The sequence below is a fragment of the Anabas testudineus genome, chromosome 9 (genome assembly GCF_900324465.2).
Source record: "Anabas testudineus chromosome 9, fAnaTes1.2, whole genome shotgun sequence".
Classification (NCBI taxonomy): domain Eukaryota; kingdom Metazoa; phylum Chordata; class Actinopteri; order Anabantiformes; family Anabantidae; genus Anabas; species Anabas testudineus.
In genome coordinates, this window is record NC_046618.1 from 11,634,926 (window position 1) to 11,654,648 (window position 19,723).

At 42.8% G+C, this 19,723-nt stretch overlaps 3 protein-coding genes across 3 annotated transcripts; 1 reads left to right on the forward strand and 2 right to left on the reverse strand.

The window, feature by feature from the left end:
- The first annotated feature begins 1,715 nt into the window (after positions 1 to 1,715).
- On the forward strand, positions 1,716 to 6,074 carry LOC113150209 (neurofilament heavy polypeptide). Its single transcript, XM_026342613.2, has 4 exons — positions 1,716 to 2,466; positions 3,676 to 3,875; positions 3,970 to 4,094; positions 4,196 to 6,074. The coding sequence occupies exons 1-4, from the start codon at positions 1,716 to 1,718 to the stop codon at positions 5,484 to 5,486; spliced, it is 2,367 nt and encodes a 788-aa protein (XP_026198398.1). The 3' UTR covers positions 5,487 to 6,074.
- A 1,408-nt stretch (positions 6,075 to 7,482) lies between these two features.
- thoc5 (THO complex 5) lies at positions 7,483 to 14,249 on the reverse strand. Its single transcript, XM_026344288.1, has 20 exons — positions 14,118 to 14,249; positions 13,762 to 13,866; positions 13,203 to 13,346; positions 12,849 to 12,962; positions 12,387 to 12,484; positions 11,895 to 12,041; positions 11,678 to 11,792; positions 11,378 to 11,510; positions 11,197 to 11,274; positions 11,035 to 11,078; positions 10,166 to 10,265; positions 9,278 to 9,386; positions 9,087 to 9,188; positions 8,894 to 8,990; positions 8,692 to 8,803; positions 8,497 to 8,600; positions 8,311 to 8,398; positions 8,098 to 8,213; positions 7,789 to 7,979; positions 7,483 to 7,686 (listed from the first exon to the last, which is right to left on the reverse strand). Exons 2-20 carry the CDS (start codon positions 13,858 to 13,860, stop codon positions 7,623 to 7,625), a joined length of 2,055 nt encoding a protein of 684 aa, XP_026200073.1. The 5' UTR covers positions 13,861 to 13,866; positions 14,118 to 14,249; the 3' UTR covers positions 7,483 to 7,622.
- A 641-nt stretch (positions 14,250 to 14,890) lies between these two features.
- tfip11 (tuftelin interacting protein 11) lies at positions 14,891 to 19,596 on the reverse strand. The gene is made up of 15 exons (XM_026344210.1): positions 19,460 to 19,596; positions 18,935 to 19,145; positions 18,625 to 18,793; positions 18,362 to 18,518; positions 18,117 to 18,244; positions 17,828 to 17,989; positions 17,505 to 17,696; positions 17,201 to 17,380; positions 16,939 to 17,073; positions 16,734 to 16,837; positions 16,443 to 16,611; positions 16,081 to 16,324; positions 15,835 to 15,977; positions 15,532 to 15,697; positions 14,891 to 15,366 (listed from the first exon to the last, which is right to left on the reverse strand). Exons 2-15 carry the CDS (start codon positions 19,141 to 19,143, stop codon positions 15,020 to 15,022), a joined length of 2,505 nt encoding a protein of 834 aa, XP_026199995.1. The 5' UTR covers positions 19,144 to 19,145; positions 19,460 to 19,596; the 3' UTR covers positions 14,891 to 15,019.
- Positions 19,597 to 19,723: the final 127 nt, after the last annotated feature.

Below are 19,723 nucleotides of genomic sequence, written 5' to 3' on the forward strand. Positions count from 1 at the left end.
AGGCAAGCTCTTAGCATCGACTTCTCCACAGCGTACAATCACACTTGCAGCAGGTTAGACATGCACACGCGAATGTGCCCAAAAGATATGTTTCACTCCGGCTGCCCACATCTTAATTCCCTTGGGATGGGTTTCACTTTTTTCAGACATTTTCCTCTGTATTGATCCTGCTATTTTCCATTTCTATCTCTGTCTCACTGTCTAACCCTCTCTCTCTCTCTCTCTCTCCATCCATCCCTTCAAGGACAAGGTCATAACATGGCAAGAGCTTCCATTCTACCTTCACTGTTAGTGGTACTGATGTGACAAGACGTCAAACCGCCGTAAAAAGGGTTGCATTAAATTGTTGCTTTGATTAATCCACACATGACTTTGATAAAGAGCAGATCATGTTTGTTTTGGCAATTTGACAACAGCCTGAATGTGCTAAAATAGGCTGTTAATGACAGTGCATCTGTTTTTACATGAGCTGTTTTTGACAAGTGGCCATTCATCATTATTTTTTCCCTTTTTCTCCACTTGGTTGGTAAAAGAGAAATTATTTAAGGTGAAAGGAAGGAGGAGGATTTAACAAATAATGGTGGTTTCTGGTTTGACTAGGTTGCTCAACCTTCTTCTGACCAAACACACAACTGAATTTTCTCTGCCCCCCAACACGTCTGCTGATCCATGTCATTCTTTAATATTTCAAATTGAAACGATTAAACCCAATTGTCCCTGCTCCTTTAAGATACACGGAGTAAACTCACTCACCCTGAGTTTGAGCAATCAATAGGTGCTGTACATGCTCTTCAGAGCTGGTCCTCCTCTCAACAGAGACATCCCTTTAGATCAGCAGAGACAGCTCGGTCTCAGTTTCTGTGTGGATGCTGTTTCATCTCAGTGCACTCCCTGATGTGCACGCACTAAAAAGTTGCTATTTCTGCTGCTGCTCTTTTTTTTTTTTTTTTTTTGGTTTTCATATCAGTGATGTCACGTGTGTACTGCAACCACAGCTACACGTCTCCTCTTGAACACTAAGAGATGAAAAGTTATGTTTGAAGGAAAATGGGGTAGAAACAAATCTTTTGTGTGTGTAGTAATAGAAAGTGTGTGTGTGTGTGTGTGTGTGTGTGTGTGTGTGTGTGTGTGTGTGTGTGTGTGTGTGTGTGTGTGTGTGTGTGTGTGTGTGTGTGTGTGTGTGTGTGTGTGTGTGAGAGAGAGAGAGAGAGTCTGTCAATGGCCCAGCAGTAGAGTTAATTCCCAGAGGGTTGGTGTGGATCTGCAAACTCACACTGCAGCAGCAAAACTACAGAGGGAACATCAGCAGAATACAGTGAACACCCACACAGTGGGTCCACACAGACTTATACATAGCAAAAAAAAAAAACAAAAATAAAATATTTAAAATATATATTAATGTACCAGAGCCTAAAGTGGCTCTCGTCATTTAACACTGGTCCCTTTATGCATAAATACAAAGTGAAACATGATGCAATGAATCCTATATGTTTGTTGTTTGAATCAAATACACCGTATCAACACCTTCAGTAGAAATCCAACTCATCACAGAGATCCACTGATCAAGCTCTTCCTGCGCAGCCACTAGTTATCAGAGGAGAGAGTGTCTCTTTAAGCGGAGTGTGTCCGGTGCTGACTAGTGACTTTTCCCTCCCTCCTATAAAAGCCAGTACTCCCCCTCCTGCTGCAGTCAGTGCTCCTCCGGCTCCGCCAACATGAGTTTCACGGTAGACCACCACTTCTTCGGCCCGACTGCGTACCGCAAGGCTCGGCCTGCCTCCGTGTCCTCCAGCGGCTTCCACTCCCAGCGCCGCCGCCTCACCTACAGCCAGCCGTCCTCCCTCGACAGCTTGGAGACGTTCAATGGGGACATGACGCGGAGGACCGAGAAAGAGATTCTGCAGGCTCTGAACGACCGGTTCGCCGGCTACATCGACAAGGTGCGTAACCTGGAGATGCACAACCGCAACCTGGAGGCGGAAGCGGCGGCGCTGCGCCAGAGCCAGGCGGGGCGCGCCTCGGTTGGGGAGCACTATGAGCGTGAGCTGGGTGACCTGAGGGGTCTGCTGCAGCAACTGACCGGGGAGAAGGCTCGCGCTGCTCTGGAGCACGAGCATCTAGAGGAGGACATCCAACACCTGCGGGCCAGGTTGGAGGATGAGGCGCGGAACCGGGAAGAGTTGGAGGCTGCGGCTCGCGCCATGAAAAAGTATGCCGAGGAGTGCCGGTTAGCGCGGATGGACCTGGACAAGAAGCTCCGCGCCCTGGAGGAGGAGGCCGTGTTCCTGAAGAAGAACCACGAGGAGGAAGTGTCGGAGCTCCTGGCGCAGATCCAAGGCGCGCAGGTGAGCTTCGATATGCGGGACACCCTGAAGGCGGACGTCACCAGCGCACTGCGAGAAATCCGTGCGCAGCTGGACAGTCAAGCATCCAAGAGCGCCACGCACGCCGAGGAGTGGTTCAAAGGTGAGTTGGTTCAAGAAGGGAAAGCTACTAAAAGAGTCTAGGTGTAGATTAAGAGGAACCTTCTGATGCGTAAAAAGCGCTCGTTCTCTGTCCATGGTGCTGAAGTCACATCCGAGGGATTTACCTGGACGTTTAAACTAAGCTGCAGCCTTCTAGCAGTCAGAAGGAGACTTTAGGAGAAGGAGCAGGGTCGATGGTGTTTAACTGTGACTGTGAGTCGTTTCAGATGAACAGCTGCAGTAGCTACACATCTTATAGCTTCTTAAACAACCTGTTAGATCCTAAACATAAAAAATTATATCAAGACAGATAACCTTCATAGAAAATGTGGAACGGTCAGGGTTTAAATAACATAACACAGTGTGACTTTCTGAGTCCATCTCTGCTGCAGCACGATCATTTCTTCTTAAGGCAAGCAGAGCAGGCGTGAGGTGGCACAAGGAGAGGTGATTATGATTCATTTACACTCTCACCGTACACAGTGGGTGTGTTCTTCCTTTCGCCCCATGTGCACAATGTGTGCCTCTGTTGTGTTGATGGATTTTTTATTTATTTTTTGCTCTAAACTCTAAAACGCAATCGTCGTTTCAAGGTCACTGTTCACAGCGGACAGACAGGACAGGTGCTGCTTCATCCCTGGGTTCATGCATAAACAGTAACTCTCTCTGCTATCACGGTTTGAGATTACCAAGGGTGCTGCATTTCTCTTAGGGACAGTAAGTGAGACAATGTAAAGTAGAAGGTCAGAGGCCCCACAGCGGTGCTGATGTTTGTGAGGTAAAAAGGCCAAAAGGGGTTTCATATGAACAGTAGTTCAAAAACATGTCACCACTCCTACTGGTCTATAGATGGATTCTTGTAGTACACTTTCATGTTGACTTGATACAGCCAACACAAAATGCAAACACAATGACCTTCGCTGTGTGGTGACCAGCTGACTGCAGCAGTAACTCATTCATGCTTGGAAGAAGGAGGGAGCTGAGTCAGACCACCGACATCTGACAGATGGACACGCTATCAAGGTTATTCAGTCTCTAAGGCCACAGACACAGAAGACAAGTCTAATGTTCTCTGTCATTGGTCAAAAGGTCAATGTATGAATTAGCAATTCATACTATTAGAATTTGATAGATGTAGATTGTTTCACATCATTTGGAGACATAGTGTCTTAAATAGTAGATAACATCCTTCTGTCTGGTATTTCTTTAGTTCGTATGGATCATCTGTCTGAAGCTGCCAGGTCTAACCAGGATGCAATTCGTGGATCCCAGGAAGAGATCGCAGAATACCGCCGCCAGCTCCAGAGCCGCACCATCGAGCTGGAGACTCTCAGAGGAACCAAGGAGTCACTGGAGAGGCAACGCATGGAGAGTGAAGATAGACACTATGATGACCTAAAGTCACTACAGGCAGGACGCTGGCACAAACGCATTCAATGCACATGTACTTTGGTGCTATGAGAATAATATCTGACCGGTGAGATCATGTGTTCGCATTTTGCAGGAGACAATCAATCAGCTGGACAACGAGCTGAAAACCACCAAATGGGAGATGGCCAGTCAGCTGAGAGACTACCAGGAACTGCTGAACGTGAAGATGGCTCTGGATATTGAGATTGCTGCTTATAGGTTAGTCTGAGCTCAAAACTCACACATAATTCAATTTATTCTTTGGTTTCCTAAAATTGAAAGTTTTGGTCACTGACTGTGTGTCTTTGTCTTTAATACAGGAAGTTACTGGAGGGAGAGGAGAATCGCTTTGTGTCAGGAGGCAGTCCGTACTCCTACCTGGAAGGTAGAATTTCTGCCCACTTGAAAGTGAAAGGTGAGGAGATCTCAGATACCGTCATTGTGGAGGAACAGACAGATGAGACCCAGGTCACAGAAGTGACAGAGGAGGCAGAGGAGGAAGAGGAAGAGGAGGAAAAGAAAGAGGAAGAGGAAGAAGAGGAAGGTGAAGAAACCAAAGAAGATGAGGGAGAAGGTGAGGAAGAAGAAGGAGAGGGACAGAAGGAGGAGGAAAAGGAGGAGGAAGGAGAGGAAGAGGAGCCTGGTGAGGAAGAAGAGAAGTCCAAATCTCCAGAAAAGGCTGCATCCCCTCCTTCAAAATCTCCTCAGCCCAAGTCTCCTCCACCTAAATCCCCTGTGGTCAAGTCACCAGAATCTCAATCTCCACCAAAATCACCAGAAGCTAATTCACCACCAGCCAAATCCCCGATGCCAAAATCACCTGCTAAATCACCTGCAGTCAAATCCCCCGCAGGGGACGAGTCAAAGTCACCTGCACCAAAGTCACCTGTGTCAAAATCCCCACCCAGCAAGACCCCTGAACCAAAGTCTCCAGAGAAGGAGAAGGCTGAGCCTGCTGCTGCCAAAGATACCCCCAAGGAGGAGAAAAAAGAGGAGAAGCCTCAGCCCGTTAAGGAGGAAAAGAAGGAGAAAGAGCCGGCTGTGAAGGAGGAAAAGAAGCAGGAGTCCAAGGAAAAAGAGCCTGAGAGCAAAGAAGAGAAGGCAGACAAGCCTGACACAAAGAAAGAGAGCAAAGCAGATGATGCACCAAAGAAGGATGACGCTACGCAACCTGCTGCTCCCAGCAAGCCCACAGAGGACAAACCAGCCCCGAAGTCTGAGCCTAAAGAAACTGCTCCCCCTGCCAAGGAGGAGAAGCCCTCTGCTCCTAAACCAGAGAAGACTGAGCCTGAGGCAAAGCCTGACTCTAAAGCTGAGCCTGAAAAACCAGAGAGCAAGAAGGAGGAGAAGAAGCCAGAGGAGAAACCTGCACCTAAAGCAAAGCCTGAGCAGACAGAGGCCAAGGAGGAGAAGAAGCCAGAAGAGAAACCTGCACCTAAAGCTGAGCCTGACAAACCAGAGAGCAAGAAGGAGGAGAAGAAGCCAGAGGAGAAGAAGGAGACTAGTAAAGAAGAGAGTAAAGCTGTGAAAGAAGAAGGAAAGACAGAGAAAGCAGAGAAGTCTTCTGGCACCGAGTCAAAGGAGAGCAAGGAGGAGAAGGCCAAGAAGTAAGACGGAAAAGCTCTGAGGTGGAAATGCCAAAGAACTGTGAGAGAGGGCAGGACACAGAGGCTGGATCATCCAGCTGTTCAGACGGGCACTGATGTCCAAAACGAGGCAGGTAACGGTATGTAAGCAATAGTGTAGCAAATAATCCCCTGCGCCCTAAGTATGGCCATTACACCCCCTGATGCTTCTGATGTATGACTGTAGTGAATGCAGAATGCTCTAAACTCTTTATTTGAATGTGACAACTGCCCTTAATAAATAACAAGTGCATTTAAACCGAATCCCGCTGACGGGAACGCAGGGGCCTGCTGTATTTACACAAGCCTTCAAGGGTAGAGATGTCAAAACAATGTCAAGCTAGAGATTGTGACAGATATTGAATATAAAAATGTATATTTACGGAGATACAAATGTCTATATTATATTTACAGATAGCTCAAAGAAAAGACTTGAATTTTGCTTGTTGTGCACCTTAATTCAGATTCACTCTTCTGGTCTGCAATGCTGGGACGATGATGACTGTGCTATGTATAAACTGCAGAGAATATGCAATATGAAACAGATAAATAAAGAACGAAACATCGAACACTACAGGCCTTTTGGAGTGGTTTCTTAATCTGTTCATCCTGCAAAGAAAAAGAAAACAAAAACGCTAAAGCCCATTGACCTTAAGTGAAGATTCATAAAGGAGAACTAGCAACAGACACCAAAGAAGGTGTGAGGCCGAAAGGTAGTAAAGGAGTAGCTGCACTGCATTGCGGCTAAGGAGAGGGGGAGCTGTACCCACCCACAGCAGCCACCGCACCCTTCGTCACATCCCACAGACCACGTTCATGTATAAATCAGGAGCAGTGCTGCTTACTTACACAGAACCGACTCTATACTTGTCTTTATTTCCCAGCTCTGCCTCACTGCGAGAAAGAAAGTCCACACTACAGCAGTACCTTTAGAAACCTATGTCACACACACCTAATTCATAATTACCATAATTATCAGGTGTGTAGTAGGTTGAGTAGTGTGTACTTGATTAATATAAAACAGACCTTAGTTTTTAAAATGACACAAAATTAATAAAATCTATTCATGGATATCTACAATATTCACAGAAATGGTGAAATAAAATGTTAATAGGACTGCAGACAAAACCCACTAACAGTCCTAGTCCGTCAAAAATCTAAATCCAATCTCATTGCACCAGATAAATGATTATTAACAGGATCATTGCATTATTACCATCTTTAGCACCATATAATAAATAAGGTGAAAGTTACTAATAAATGGTTTTACTAAGAAGTAGCATTTTAGTGTTCTGTTTGGTTAATTATGTGTTGTAAAAGAAATACTCAACTCTAATTGTGACTACTCTAAAACAATGTTTTATTCCCTTCTCATGATTCAAGTAACATTTCCTCCTTATTAATTCTACACCTCAGCTATATATACACACATTTTATATGTTGTGACTTCTGCGATTTACTCACGTTTAACATAGAAACCATCACAGTTGTCCATGTCCTTAGACAGTTCCTTCTGCTTCTAATTACATTCATCCCTATCCATAAGTCACTACACTATGGATTAGTTGACTTCATGCTCTCCATTGTACAAGAAAAAGGTGATAACTTTTGCCACCTATACTGAAGACTGCAGCTAGTGATTGATAAAATGAGAGTAAAGCTTTGTGAAACATAATCCGTATACGAAATATCAACCTGTTTTGCTTCTATTACAGGAGCCAGGACAATATGTGAAAGTTCAAAAGCTAATTAATAGCAATACACCAAATACCACACTCCACAGATATGATTCTCTGCGGAAATGACTCAGCACACTCCAGCACTGAACCACAATAGCATAATAATCAGCTAATGCAGACGACGCCTAAAAATAGAGCAGCACAGAGAGGTGAGAGTAAGGAGGAAGGAAGAGAAATAAAACAGGTAGATCTGAAATGGACAACAATGCCTCGATATAACAGGAGCTTAAAGAGACAGGCTGATTCAAGAAAATAACAATGTTCTTTTATTTTTAAACCAGTACAAAGGTTTTTAAAAAGGGTTACTTTGTGTGTTAAAAAGTCACAAAGGCAAGCTTCAGGGAGTTACAGTGAAATACAGTAGCAGAATCATATATACAGTCTTAGCGATGACTGAAGAAGCCCTGAGGATGGTTGTACTTGAATGGCTTCAGGCGGTTTGGACCCCTGAAATTCAAAGAGACACGGTTAGATTTCAGAGGTAAATCTATTCAGTGTGTCTTTGACCAAACATAACCATAAAACCTTTACTCCTTTCTGTAACTGTACCTGACGGTGCGCAGGCACATCTTTTCGCGAGGGAACTCTCTTGGTCCCTCCACACTATCATCGTGTCCTTCAGTCTCCAAATACACATCCAGACAGACACACAGGCGCGCGAGCTGATTAGTCAGTAGCTGGTGTCCTGGACGTGGGCCCTGTAGTTCATTTTTGAACACATTGACCTCACTCTCCATGGCCTAAACAAAAAAAGAAGACGATTCATATGTGTTGTTAGTCACAGGAGTAGAGATACAATGAACAGCAACAAGGCACAAAGTTCTGGGCAATAAATAACTATTATCCTAATGTTCATACCCGAAGGTTGTCATCAGTGCGTCCACTACGCTCTCCCTTCCAGCTGAGGGAGAGGGAGAAAAGGGGGGAGATCTCTGGGTAACGGGGACTCAGCACCACGGCGGCCTGGAGACGAGCTGAGAGGAACAGACAGATACGGGCAGGTACTTAAAAAAACGAGTTCAAAACAAGTTAACATTAATAGCCAATTCTGTTGTGAGTGATAGAATTTACCTGTGCCTCTTTCGACCACTGCCATAAAGTACAGATCAGTCTCCTTTGCCAGCCCTGCCCCAGTCACATGACGAGTATAGGGCAGATCCTTGAGGGAAGAGAAAGAAAGTGAGACATGGGCCGCATTTTGTATATTTAAATGGTTACCTGAGATGCATATTATTATTATTATGTATGTTTGTTTACCATGTACTCCTGGTGGGTGATGGTGGTCCAGCGGGCTAAACGGGAGATAATCTTTGCAGGAAAGAGATGCTGACATTCACTGGAGACCGGTATTATGCTGTGTTCTGAGGAGAAGAGCACAGAGATTCTGTGTAATGATCTACAATCGGTATATTAGCACTATTGCAAGTGCAAAGCTGGCAACAAATAACGTACCTAATGAAGCAAACTGTTTATGCAAAGCCAGACGGGACTGGACTCGACCCCTGAGCAGCTTCATGGTGCGCTCCATGTGGCTGGCGCTGAGAGAACTCCCCACACGCACTCCCTGGAACAACATGAAGACGGAGCAATATGATTTGCCGGTAACATACGGAAACTGTACAACACTGGCATGTTATTCAAATTCAACACATACCTCTGAAACATCACTGGGAAACTGTAATCCTCCAAGATTCTGAACCCACATGTAGGGATGGCCCAGCTCCTCCACATAATCTGCAAATGTAACAATCCTAAAAAAGGAAGCTACGGGTTAATACTGCTGAGATGTTATTAAATCTGATGTTATTTGCTACATATCTTCATCTTTAGGTATTTGACATCCTCACCCGACTTTATCAAACTGGTAGCGATTCGCTGGATTAGGCGTTTCCCGTCCCTGGTCGTTAGTGTAGAGACAACTGAGCAGAGTGTCTGACTTTAGCAGTTCCCTGAAAAAGAGGACATCGTCAGGTTTTCTTTTTTAGGACACAGAGAGGGAGTCAAATACTTAAGTGCAAAGACACACACAAAAACACACCCTGCACTAATGGCCATGTTGATGTCTATGGTGGTGGAGACTTTGGTCTTGACCGTGATAATGTTCAGATTCATCAGGTAGTAGAAGTAGAGATGCAGGAAACTGCCATCTGTGGAAACAAAGCGGATATCACATGGTGATGAATTAATCCATTACTAGTTTAATTCAATGCTCTTTCCAGCCCCCTCTTTTAATTAATCTTCCCAGTGAACGTCCCCCAGGGTTGATTTTACACAGCACTGCATCAGAGAAAAATAACAGGGTGTGGTCATGACAGCAGCTAGAAGCACCCCTGGGAAACACACTATGCTGATGGTCATCTTTCACAGTCCACTCTCTGCAGTCAGAGTGAACCCAGTGACACACACACTGTCACTCAGAGACACTTACACGGCTCGCTTTTTGCTTTTACTGCAGTGAATGAATTGCTGCAGCTGGTAGCAGTGGGGAGGGGGAAGGCAATAGAAATAAAGGCAGAAATCAGAGAAAGACTGGTGATAAGAAAATATGCTTGCAGCATGTTATAGCTGCTGCAGACCGACGATGCTGCAAGCCTCACCTCGTTCCTTCCCCACCCTCCCTTTGCCGTTAGGTAGAGTTACGCCTGCAATGCAGATCTCCCTATAATCTGTCACTATCCTTTTAGTCACCAGCAGAGGGAACACGAGGGTCAAGTAGTGTCATGTCATCATAGCAGAGCGGGTCATGCTTACTTTCACGTACGAGCTGATAGTTTCTACATGTGGTCAGACTTAAGGTAATGTAAGGCAGATTAACTGTAAATATCTTCACCTCAGCGCGCCATGTTAAGACAGGAATGTTTCTGCCTGCATGAAATACAGAGTTAGAGAGAGATACAAAAGACATCAAACATGTAGAAGGTGTTACCTTTACAATTGAGGTCTAAGCAAAGAGACAGAGGGTGCCTTTTCAGCATCTCTCGTCTTTTGTCATCCAGCTGGCCACATGTAGTTGGCCTTCTCCGCTTCTGTAAAACAACAGACAATAAAGACAACAACAAGAGATGAAAAAATGGCTTTACATGCACCACAGTAGATCAGTTGTCTCAACCCAACACCTTCCCTGACAATTTTTTGTTCTGTCCTTCACATTTACACCTGTAAAATGCTGGTTAGAAAATTGTTGCTGAAAATTTGTAATCGCGTTACTTCAGCAAATATAAATTCGGTCATTATGGCAAATCAAATAAATTTGAAAAAGGGCTAAAATTAGAAACGGAAATAACAATGCAGTTCCAGATAAGTTGTAAAAATGCAGTAATAGGCCAAATAGAGGTTGCAATCTAATCCAAAATCGTTATTCACAAATCAATACTTTAGAGAACATATATTTGCTTCTTATAGAGAAACACTCAGACAGACAGTCTGATGACAGTGAATACTGGTTTGGTGCTGAGGATGCATGCCTGAGGTGGGCTCAGGTTACAGTCACCTAGGCTTTCTTGGTAAATATTTCTCAGAATCCCCCGTATAGCACTCTGCCGGATGCAGGAAGGGATCGATAGCTGACGCTCTCCAGCCTGCCAGACCACAATATGTGACAGCTACGGCTTTGTGGACAGTTTGTGTGTCCAGTGCAGAGAGGGGTAAAATTAGAAACTGCTGAAATCACTGACCTGAAGGTGCATGCATATATATAAATATATATATATATATGTGTGTGTGTGTGTGTGTGTGTGTGTGTGTGTGTGTGTGTGTGTGTGTGAGTTTTGGAGGAAAGCCAGGTCTGAGACTCACCGTTTTCTCTTGCTCCTCCTCTGCATCTGAATCACTCTCATCATCTGAATACAGAACAAATGATTTTAGTTTTCTTCTTGAAAATAGATCTCTTAACAAACATATATGAGCCTGTGCACAAGGTCTATATATGATGACTGGCATGTATAAAAATGTTTGTACCCTGGGAATCTTCTGGAGGTTTGGACAAGGCCTTGGCCTCATCCACATCACCACTGATTGATATGCACAGGTTCCTGTCTAAAATGGAAACAGACTGACAGTCAGGGCTTGCATCCCATGAAGAAAAACTCCATTTTGTCTTGAAAGATTAAGTACAGGTTATTCTCTCATAACTACTCACCACAGGCCTGACCATAAGCATTAGCTTGAACAAATAAAACATAAAGAGGTGGAGGGAGATGGCGGGCGATCTCTGTCTGTTTCTGTGTCTGCTCAAAAGGCATGGAAAGATACTCCTGCACTGGGAGGGAGGCCTATGAAAGAAGACAGGGCATAAATCATAATGATTCATTCATACATTGTGCACACTGGTGGAACAGCAATTACAACTTCACCTCCACAAAGAAAAATGGAATGAAAGCCTCTTTCAAAATAAACAAGCTAATTTACTTATCGCTATATTGAAAAACACTTGTTATACCTGCATGATGTTATTCAGTCCTGGCTGTAAGCTTCTCAGATGTTCCTTCTTCACCTCAATGGTCTTCTGGATCTTCTCCTTTGTAGTTAGTGACTCCTTGTATTTCTCTGCCAACCTGTATCCAAACACAAACTTGTAACAACTGCTCTGAGGTCCCCCGCAATATAGAGATTGACAACATTGTGCTACAAATAGACCCTGTCACAAGTTTGTGTACCTCTTTCTCTGCTCAAGCTCCCAGTCCAGCCGTGCCAGTGTGAGTTGGTGTGGATCGTTTTTTGTGAGCTGAGGTCTACAAATCTCTTGCGGCGCCTCCTGGTAAAACTCTTCCTCAGACACCAAGTCGATCTCCTCATGCTTAGACCTGAGATGTAAAAAAAACAGTCAACTATCACGGTGAAAATATAATTTCTAAAAATCTATTCAAAAACTATCAACAAAGTGTGTTCATCATATATTATTTATATAAACATTCCTAAGCTGAGCAAAGCTTATTTTTATCACCCGATCAAATGTAGCACACATTATGTTATAAATCTTTCTTTTAGACAGTGGGTGGAGTTCTCACTGCGTCTTTTGGAAAGTTGATAATGTAACTTAAAGTGCTATGTAAATTTTTTACTTGCTAGTTAACTACTATACTTCTTTGGTTGAGGTACATTTAGTAAGGAAAAAGCTGTTATACTGGAATTACATATTTTATACTAACTTGAACTCCAGACACTTGCTGATCTCCTTCTGAAGATGCATAACCTCATAGAGCAAGTTCTGTAACTGAAGGTGCAGCACATCTACTCTCTGTTTTGCCTGTAAAGATGAAAAAGACAGCAGTTAATACACAAACCCTAACCATGCAGCTCTGGATAAATACACAGGAACCTATACTTCAAGAATCGGGACCAGGATTCAATAAAAACAATGATCAATAAGGTGAATCAATAAACTCTAAACAACAAACCCACAGATTGCATAAACTGTCTTTGCTGACAGCGGTAGCTACTGCAGTTAGGTGTTATAAGAAACAAGTGCTCTGTGTTCAACTTTCCTTTCCTGGTCAGCACAAAAGGGAGTTGAGGCAGCACTTTCTCAGCAAATGAATGGGACAGAGTAAACTACACTTAAGCGTTTCTTTTCTTAAACGTAGAACATCAATTAAGTGTGGAAGAGTTACCTCGTGTGTCTGGTCTCTGCCTCTCTTTAGGCGCATGTGTGCCAGGCGATTTAGTTTTTTCAGATTCATGAAGTGGATGCAGCTCTGCATTCGTCTCTGCTCAATCTCAGCACACTGAGGACAGACAGAACTAGATCAACTTCTGTACGGTGGTGAAGACAGAAAATCAACTTTGTCGGGTATGTTGTGATGTATTGGCTTTCTTAACACTACAAACTACAATCTATAAAACTTCTGCTGCTGGGACATATGATTGTTACTACAGGGACAATCCTGCACAGCACCATGATGATTATATTCAGTATCCCGTACACTGGTACTGACATCAGTATGTACAGGTAAAACTGTACTTACCCCCTCTTTGGCTCCGCTGGCTTTAAGGTCCTGTATTTCACTCATGAGTGTGGCCAAACTCTCACAAGACTCTTTGTATTGCAGGAAGTCCTGTTCAGGGTCCCTTCCATCCAGCTCCACTTCTTCACTATACACACGCAAATCCTAAGGAAAGTAAAAATTGAACATCAATATATTTAATATATCTTGTCCTGGTTTAACTTGGTGCAAAGTCCAATAATTTCAAATTGTTATCAAAGGAGTAGCAAGTTACACAAGTAACTGATGACTCAAATCTTTACTCATGCCTTCATTATTCAAGGTTAGTGCTTAGTTATAATAATACTAATACTTGGGTTATTTGATTGGTAATAATATAGTCAATAAACACAGAGGATGCACAACCAAAGTCATACTTGCTCCGATTGTAAATGTATCAAGCAATTTATTCGCCCCAATTACAAAATATTTAATCGAGAGCACACTGCTAGACTAAATAAATCCCACTTTTCAAGCACAGACCACGGCACACTGCTACTCCTGTCGGCTCCTCATCAGCGATGTGCTAACGTTACGTTACCTGCGGATCTCCATCTCCACGACCTCGCTTCATTTCTGGGGTTCCTCCTTCACTACGGAGAACCTTCGACTTTCGCTTCTTCAATGAATCCGACGACATTGGTGACTAGATAACAGTTGGAAACAACAAAACTAAATACAATCACACAGTAATAAGTATTGATATCCATATATGAGTTAGATCAATGTACGTGCCGATTTTAGCTGACTAGCTAAAAGCTAATGATAGCAAAGGCTGGCTAGCTCGATGGCTAATAGCCCTTAGCTTAATGGTACATAAAGACGTGTTTCAAAGCATAGATACAAAAAACAAAATATAGTTTGTGTTAGATGCGATATCTTTAAGTTATAGCATACCTCAGTGGTACAATTATTCGTCTAAAATTGTTAAATCGTGAGAAAACGCACAGGTACACAATACAGAAGACTTTGTTCAACCGCTAAGTACCGGAGTGGGACGGAAGCCCTGCAGTGCCAAATAGCACAGACCGGAAAACTGGAGGATCCGGCAGCTACACTGCCACCTAGAGTAAAACGTTTTGTATAGAAATTAAACTAAAGTGGACTCCAATAAAATAAATATTTTAACTTACATCTTATACACTGCTCCAAAATAAAGGAAAACTTTGAAAACTCATTTCAGTGAGGAAAAAAATGATGCTGGATATTTATACCGATACTGGAATGTTAGAAATTAATGGATTCCACATTGTTTAAAATGATCAATCTACAGGAGGCTGAACTCAGACACTCTAAAAATCAAAGTGGAAAAATTATGCAGCAGGTTAGTCCATGTTACTAAAATTTAATTTCAGGAACTCAAAATGGTACTCAGTACTCATCATGCACAGGAGTAGATCTCCCAGATCTAGTCCAAGGCATCACTGAGTGATCAGTGACCTGTAAAACCAGTCCTGTTTTGGGGGTTGTCTCATTGTTGCCCCTCTAGTTCACCAGACAACAAAGCACCTGAAAATGATTAACAACCCCCTCTGCTACTTAACACACTAGATTAATATCCCAGAAGTTTAACTGACTTGATGCCAACACTGATTAAAAAGTATTCCTTATTTACTAACAACAACATGTATTTACATATAATCTCCAATTAAAACAGCAACAAAGAAAAACACATTCAAAAATTATTTATTCACAGTTCTGACCTCTAAAAAATGTACAAACACCCATGACAAAGAGTCAGAATTCTGACCTTATGTAAAAAGCAAATATATGCTGCACTTGTTTTGTCTTTTTACAGTTCACTTGGCCATATCTATCAGACTCTGCAGAGACGTGGGCACCCAAGTCTTCTCTCCTTGCACAAACACAACCCCTCTGTCGATGTAGATGACAATACGCCCAAATGTGTACAGCTGTTTGCCCTCATGCCGTTTGGCCACTAAGGGCATAAAGACAATGTTGTTCTCCTCTGCCTTAGTCTGGATAAGATCTTTGAAGTTAGTTGGCACACCGGCACTGATGCCTCTGTGAGCTACACTTTCAGCATCTCTACGCTCTTGCATTGCTTCATACTGGAAGTCCTTTCTCCTCTCGGTCTGTGTGAGATATGCAATGTTCTCCCTTGCACCAGGCTGCATATAGCCACCTGTGGATAAGAAAAAGAACAATTGTTGTACTACATTTTCATACAATATAGAAAAAAGTGGTTTATTGTTTCATAGTTTTTATTTATCGTTATCTTTTTTAAAAATAGGAATGCTGTGCTATACTTATCCTGTGTTTAAAATCTAAGACTGCATGTAGAACTCACCAATGCCTGAAGACACAGCACGATTCATGATGTCCAAAGCTTCGTTAAATTTCTCTTTTATGAGTGGCTGTGCCAACAAAATGTCACTGAACATGCTTTTCCAACCAAGGTACCATTTAGTGATTTCCTCATAGTTAGGACTGTTGCTCAACCAAGAACACAGGACCTATGATCAACAAAAGACCACACGACAAGGAACAAATGAAACACAGAACATAATAATAATAATAATAATAATAACAATAATAACTACATCCTAATATTCCTCTGTATACAATATACTACATAATCATGTTTACTGACTTGCAACCACTTTGGAAAAAAGTTTTTGTCCAGCAGGGACACAAGACTAGATGGGGACAGCATTCCCTCCCAGTCCATCACCCAGTGAAATGGCTCCATCTGCTGCTGGTGAGGGTTGATAACCAGCTCTTCCAGGCACAAAGCTGTAGAGCAAAACAGAAACCCCCACATGTATACAAGAAAACATTAGGATGATACATTTTCTTGCTTTTTGTTATCACACGTCTGTCACCGATAAAGACATACCCAGTTTAGGGATGATGTTTTTCACCATGAAGGCCTCCCATGCACCAGGTGTAAAAACATCTTTCCACGGCTGCAGGATGAGGCGGGCAGAGGTATCGCTGGGATGCCACCGTTGCAAAGCATTGGACAGTTTGCTCCTAATTGGGGGATACAGAGGCTCTAGACGTGTTTGTAGCATAGGAAGCCAAGGGTGGATCCAGGAGTGGATGGGCACTGTGTCAGTTAAAGGGTTCCAGTTATCCACCTATAAAACAAGGGAATAAAACACATTACAAAATTCAAAGAGCAAGTATGCACAAGAAAATTATATAAAACATTTCTCAGCATTTAAGTAAGTTAATTAAAGATTATGTCAGTCATGCCTCTCGCTGTAGCCGGGGTAAAATCAGCTGCTCCAACAGGTGATCCAGAATCCACAGGGGGAGAAGTGGAGCCCATACTTCTACACAGTCCACCATTGGCCCAACAAAGCGAGGCTGCCAGCTTGACACACAGGAACGCATCACTGGAATCCACACTTCCCACAACATTCTGAGAAAGGAAAGATAAAAAACAAACCAAAAAATAAAAATCACAAATGCATAATTAAGGCCATAACTTTGTCATATAAATACCTGAACATGATTGAATATGTTTAGTATATTTAAAATGACCTGTGGTAAGGGTCCATATTTGAATCTGGAGCACTGGAATGAAGATCTCTAGATTCAAGTATAGCTCTCCACTGACCAACATCCTCCAGGCAATAAGAGCTGTCCTGAAAAAGTGAAAAAGAAAAGTGACAGGATTGGTAGCTTAAGCATGAACAAATAATGCAAATAATATAAAATAATTTAAAAAATCACTGCAAAAGCATACCTTTAGTGGGTCCCAAGAATGAAGTTTCTCTTTGAGTAACGGATAAACAACAGCTACAGCCAGGTCTGCCAATCCCATTGTCTTGTATTCTTCATAATAATCAGTTTGTAAGGTCTCAAATATCCGAGCACATTCCTGAACAAAGAGAAAGAAAAGCATCGAAATGATTTAAATGGATTTGAAAACAATGCAGGAGCTAATAAACTGAAACATTAACTAATAAATAAGTATTAGTTAGTCTGTGTGTTCACTACATATGCACCTGCAAGGTGGGCCCCTCCCCTGGTGCTGTTTCCCCAGAAGGAAAACGCTCCACTAATGAAAGAACGGCCTCCATTCTCTGGATGGCATCTTGCTCTGCATCCAATCTGCTCTGCAGCGCTCGAGACTCATGGCTCAGAGACACAACTACATCTTTTTCGTGCTGCAGACGTCTGGCAGACTGTGAGAGAGGGCAATGGAGTAGCAAATGATAAATTGAAAGTAAAGAGTAGCACAGGTGTACCAAGACAAAATGTAGAAACTACAAAATAAAACAAGTGTTGGGTCTCTGATACACATCATACCTGTAATATGTCTTGTTCTGTGAGGTCTATCAGTAGCTGCAGGTTGTGTTCAAGCTCAGGGAGAGCAAAGCAAGATCCCTTCTGATCCCGAGTGGACATACTAGGGGGGCCTTCATCCGGAACACTGTGTTTGTTGGTCATTTGGCTGTAACTGTAATATACCTTTTGCTCTCTCCCAGTCATATCTATAACCTAAACAAGTGGAAAAAACAGCTGTCAACCATATGCTTATATGTGTATAATATCTTTATAAAGTGTGAAGATCCAAGTGATAATGACCTGATAATCATCTTTACATGTCACATGAGTCTCTGCTAACATACCTTGACCTGTGCCAGCTCTCCAGCGGATGCTGCTGTGCTCCGTCCAGTCAGTTTGCCTTTAGCTTTCAGTTCATCTACAGTTCTGTATGAGTACTTGGGTTTCTTTTTTCCTCCAGGCCCTGCAGGATCTTTACGCCACTGGCCTAGCTCCTTCTGAAACTCCTTCACAGAGATAAATTTGATCATGCTAAAATAAAGGTGACTCTACGATTTCACATCTGCATCTACAATATGCATGTAGTGGGCCTATTTGGAAAAAAAGCAAAAACAACTATTGGTAAGGTTCTACCTTTTCCTCCTCTTCGTCTGAGTCAACCACAGGAAAATCCTGAAGACTCTGCTGGGTTCGCTCATTGCCATAAGCACCCACTGCTCCTTTGCCTTTTCGAACCTTTGCCTCGATTGGGTTTACAATACCTGTAATTAAAGAGTGGCACATCAAAGTATATCACCTCTACTTGCATACTCGTATAAAGCACACAATAACTCTAAATACCTCAATATTATAGCCTCCTCAGTCTACATGCAACTCACCTTGAGCATTCTTGCCCAGGCCTTTGCCTGGTTGGTAGCCCATTTTCTGTAGAAGTTTCTGACCTATTCCCTTTGTGTGCTTCTCCCAGCTACCAATGCCTTGTCCAGAGTGTATGCCCCCTGCAAACCTCTGTGACTGGTTCCCACGGAATTTACCCTAACATAAACAAGGAATTTTTGATAAATCATTTCACTGCTTAAGGAATAGTTTGTTGCAAATTGCACTGCAATGAATGATAAAATGCACACACAACAAGCTTTACCATCTGGAGTTTTTTAGGTGCAATGCCACGAGCAGCAGGAGGTGCTGAGGAAGCATCATCAGAGTCATCAGACCCTTCTTCTCCTTTTTGTTGCTGCGGTTTCTCCTCAGCTGCAGTCTTACGCAGACCAGCACTCACAAAGCTGACTGGAGCAGTGTAGTCTTTAGATCTAGAAAACCCCAAACAATTCATAAATTGTCTTAAAAAAGCGTTATGTTAAAAAAGGTCAGTTGATGGCATATCATATACTTCTATATACTTTTCGAATAATAAATAAAATGACACGCAAAAAACACATCCAATTCCTTACTTCTTGCCTCCAAAGCTTGGCCTCTCGTCCTCATCTGAGTCCCTGTCAGCCCAGATACCGTAGGTGGCCTGCTCCTTGGTCTGCCTGTGTCTGCGGCGGTCTGGGTTGAACTCATTAGCCAGGTCCCAGTCTGTCACCTCAAAGCTCTCTATCTCCACGCCTTCCTCGTCCTCTTCCCCTCTCCGTCCATACAGGTGAGACATGGACATCTCTAGATATCACAACAAACACATAAAATGCCCAGACCTTCAACCAGAGCAATCTCCACGACAACTGAGCAAAACCACAACCACTATATGACGTTAGCTGAAGCCTTGGAATTTTTTTAAACTAGCGTTAAATACAGTACTTGTAATCTGTGGCATGTAATATTAACTAAACCCCTGACTTGATCGAAAAAATGCAACGTGAAGTCATGCTAACATTACTTAGCAAAAGCTAACGTTGGCCAATGTAAACTGCTAGCTTTAGAAGAAAAAACATGCTTCCTGTGAAATAATAAAAACTCCGTTATTTCCAACTCACTTGAAATTTTAATTGTTCGACTACTTATTGATCAGTTGCGCATAGTTCGTGTGGGACAGTGATAGAAGATAACCCCGCTAACGTCAATTAGCTCCTTCGTTGAACACACGAAAACACAAGTAGCTACTTCCGGTAACTGTCGGTGTTCTGCTAAGCGTTGTACCCCCGGAAACATTTGCACTGTCGGCCACACGTACCTACACGTAAGTGTGTGTCTCAATGGACAAAATGTATATTTCAAAATAATTTGTAAAAACAACTCAA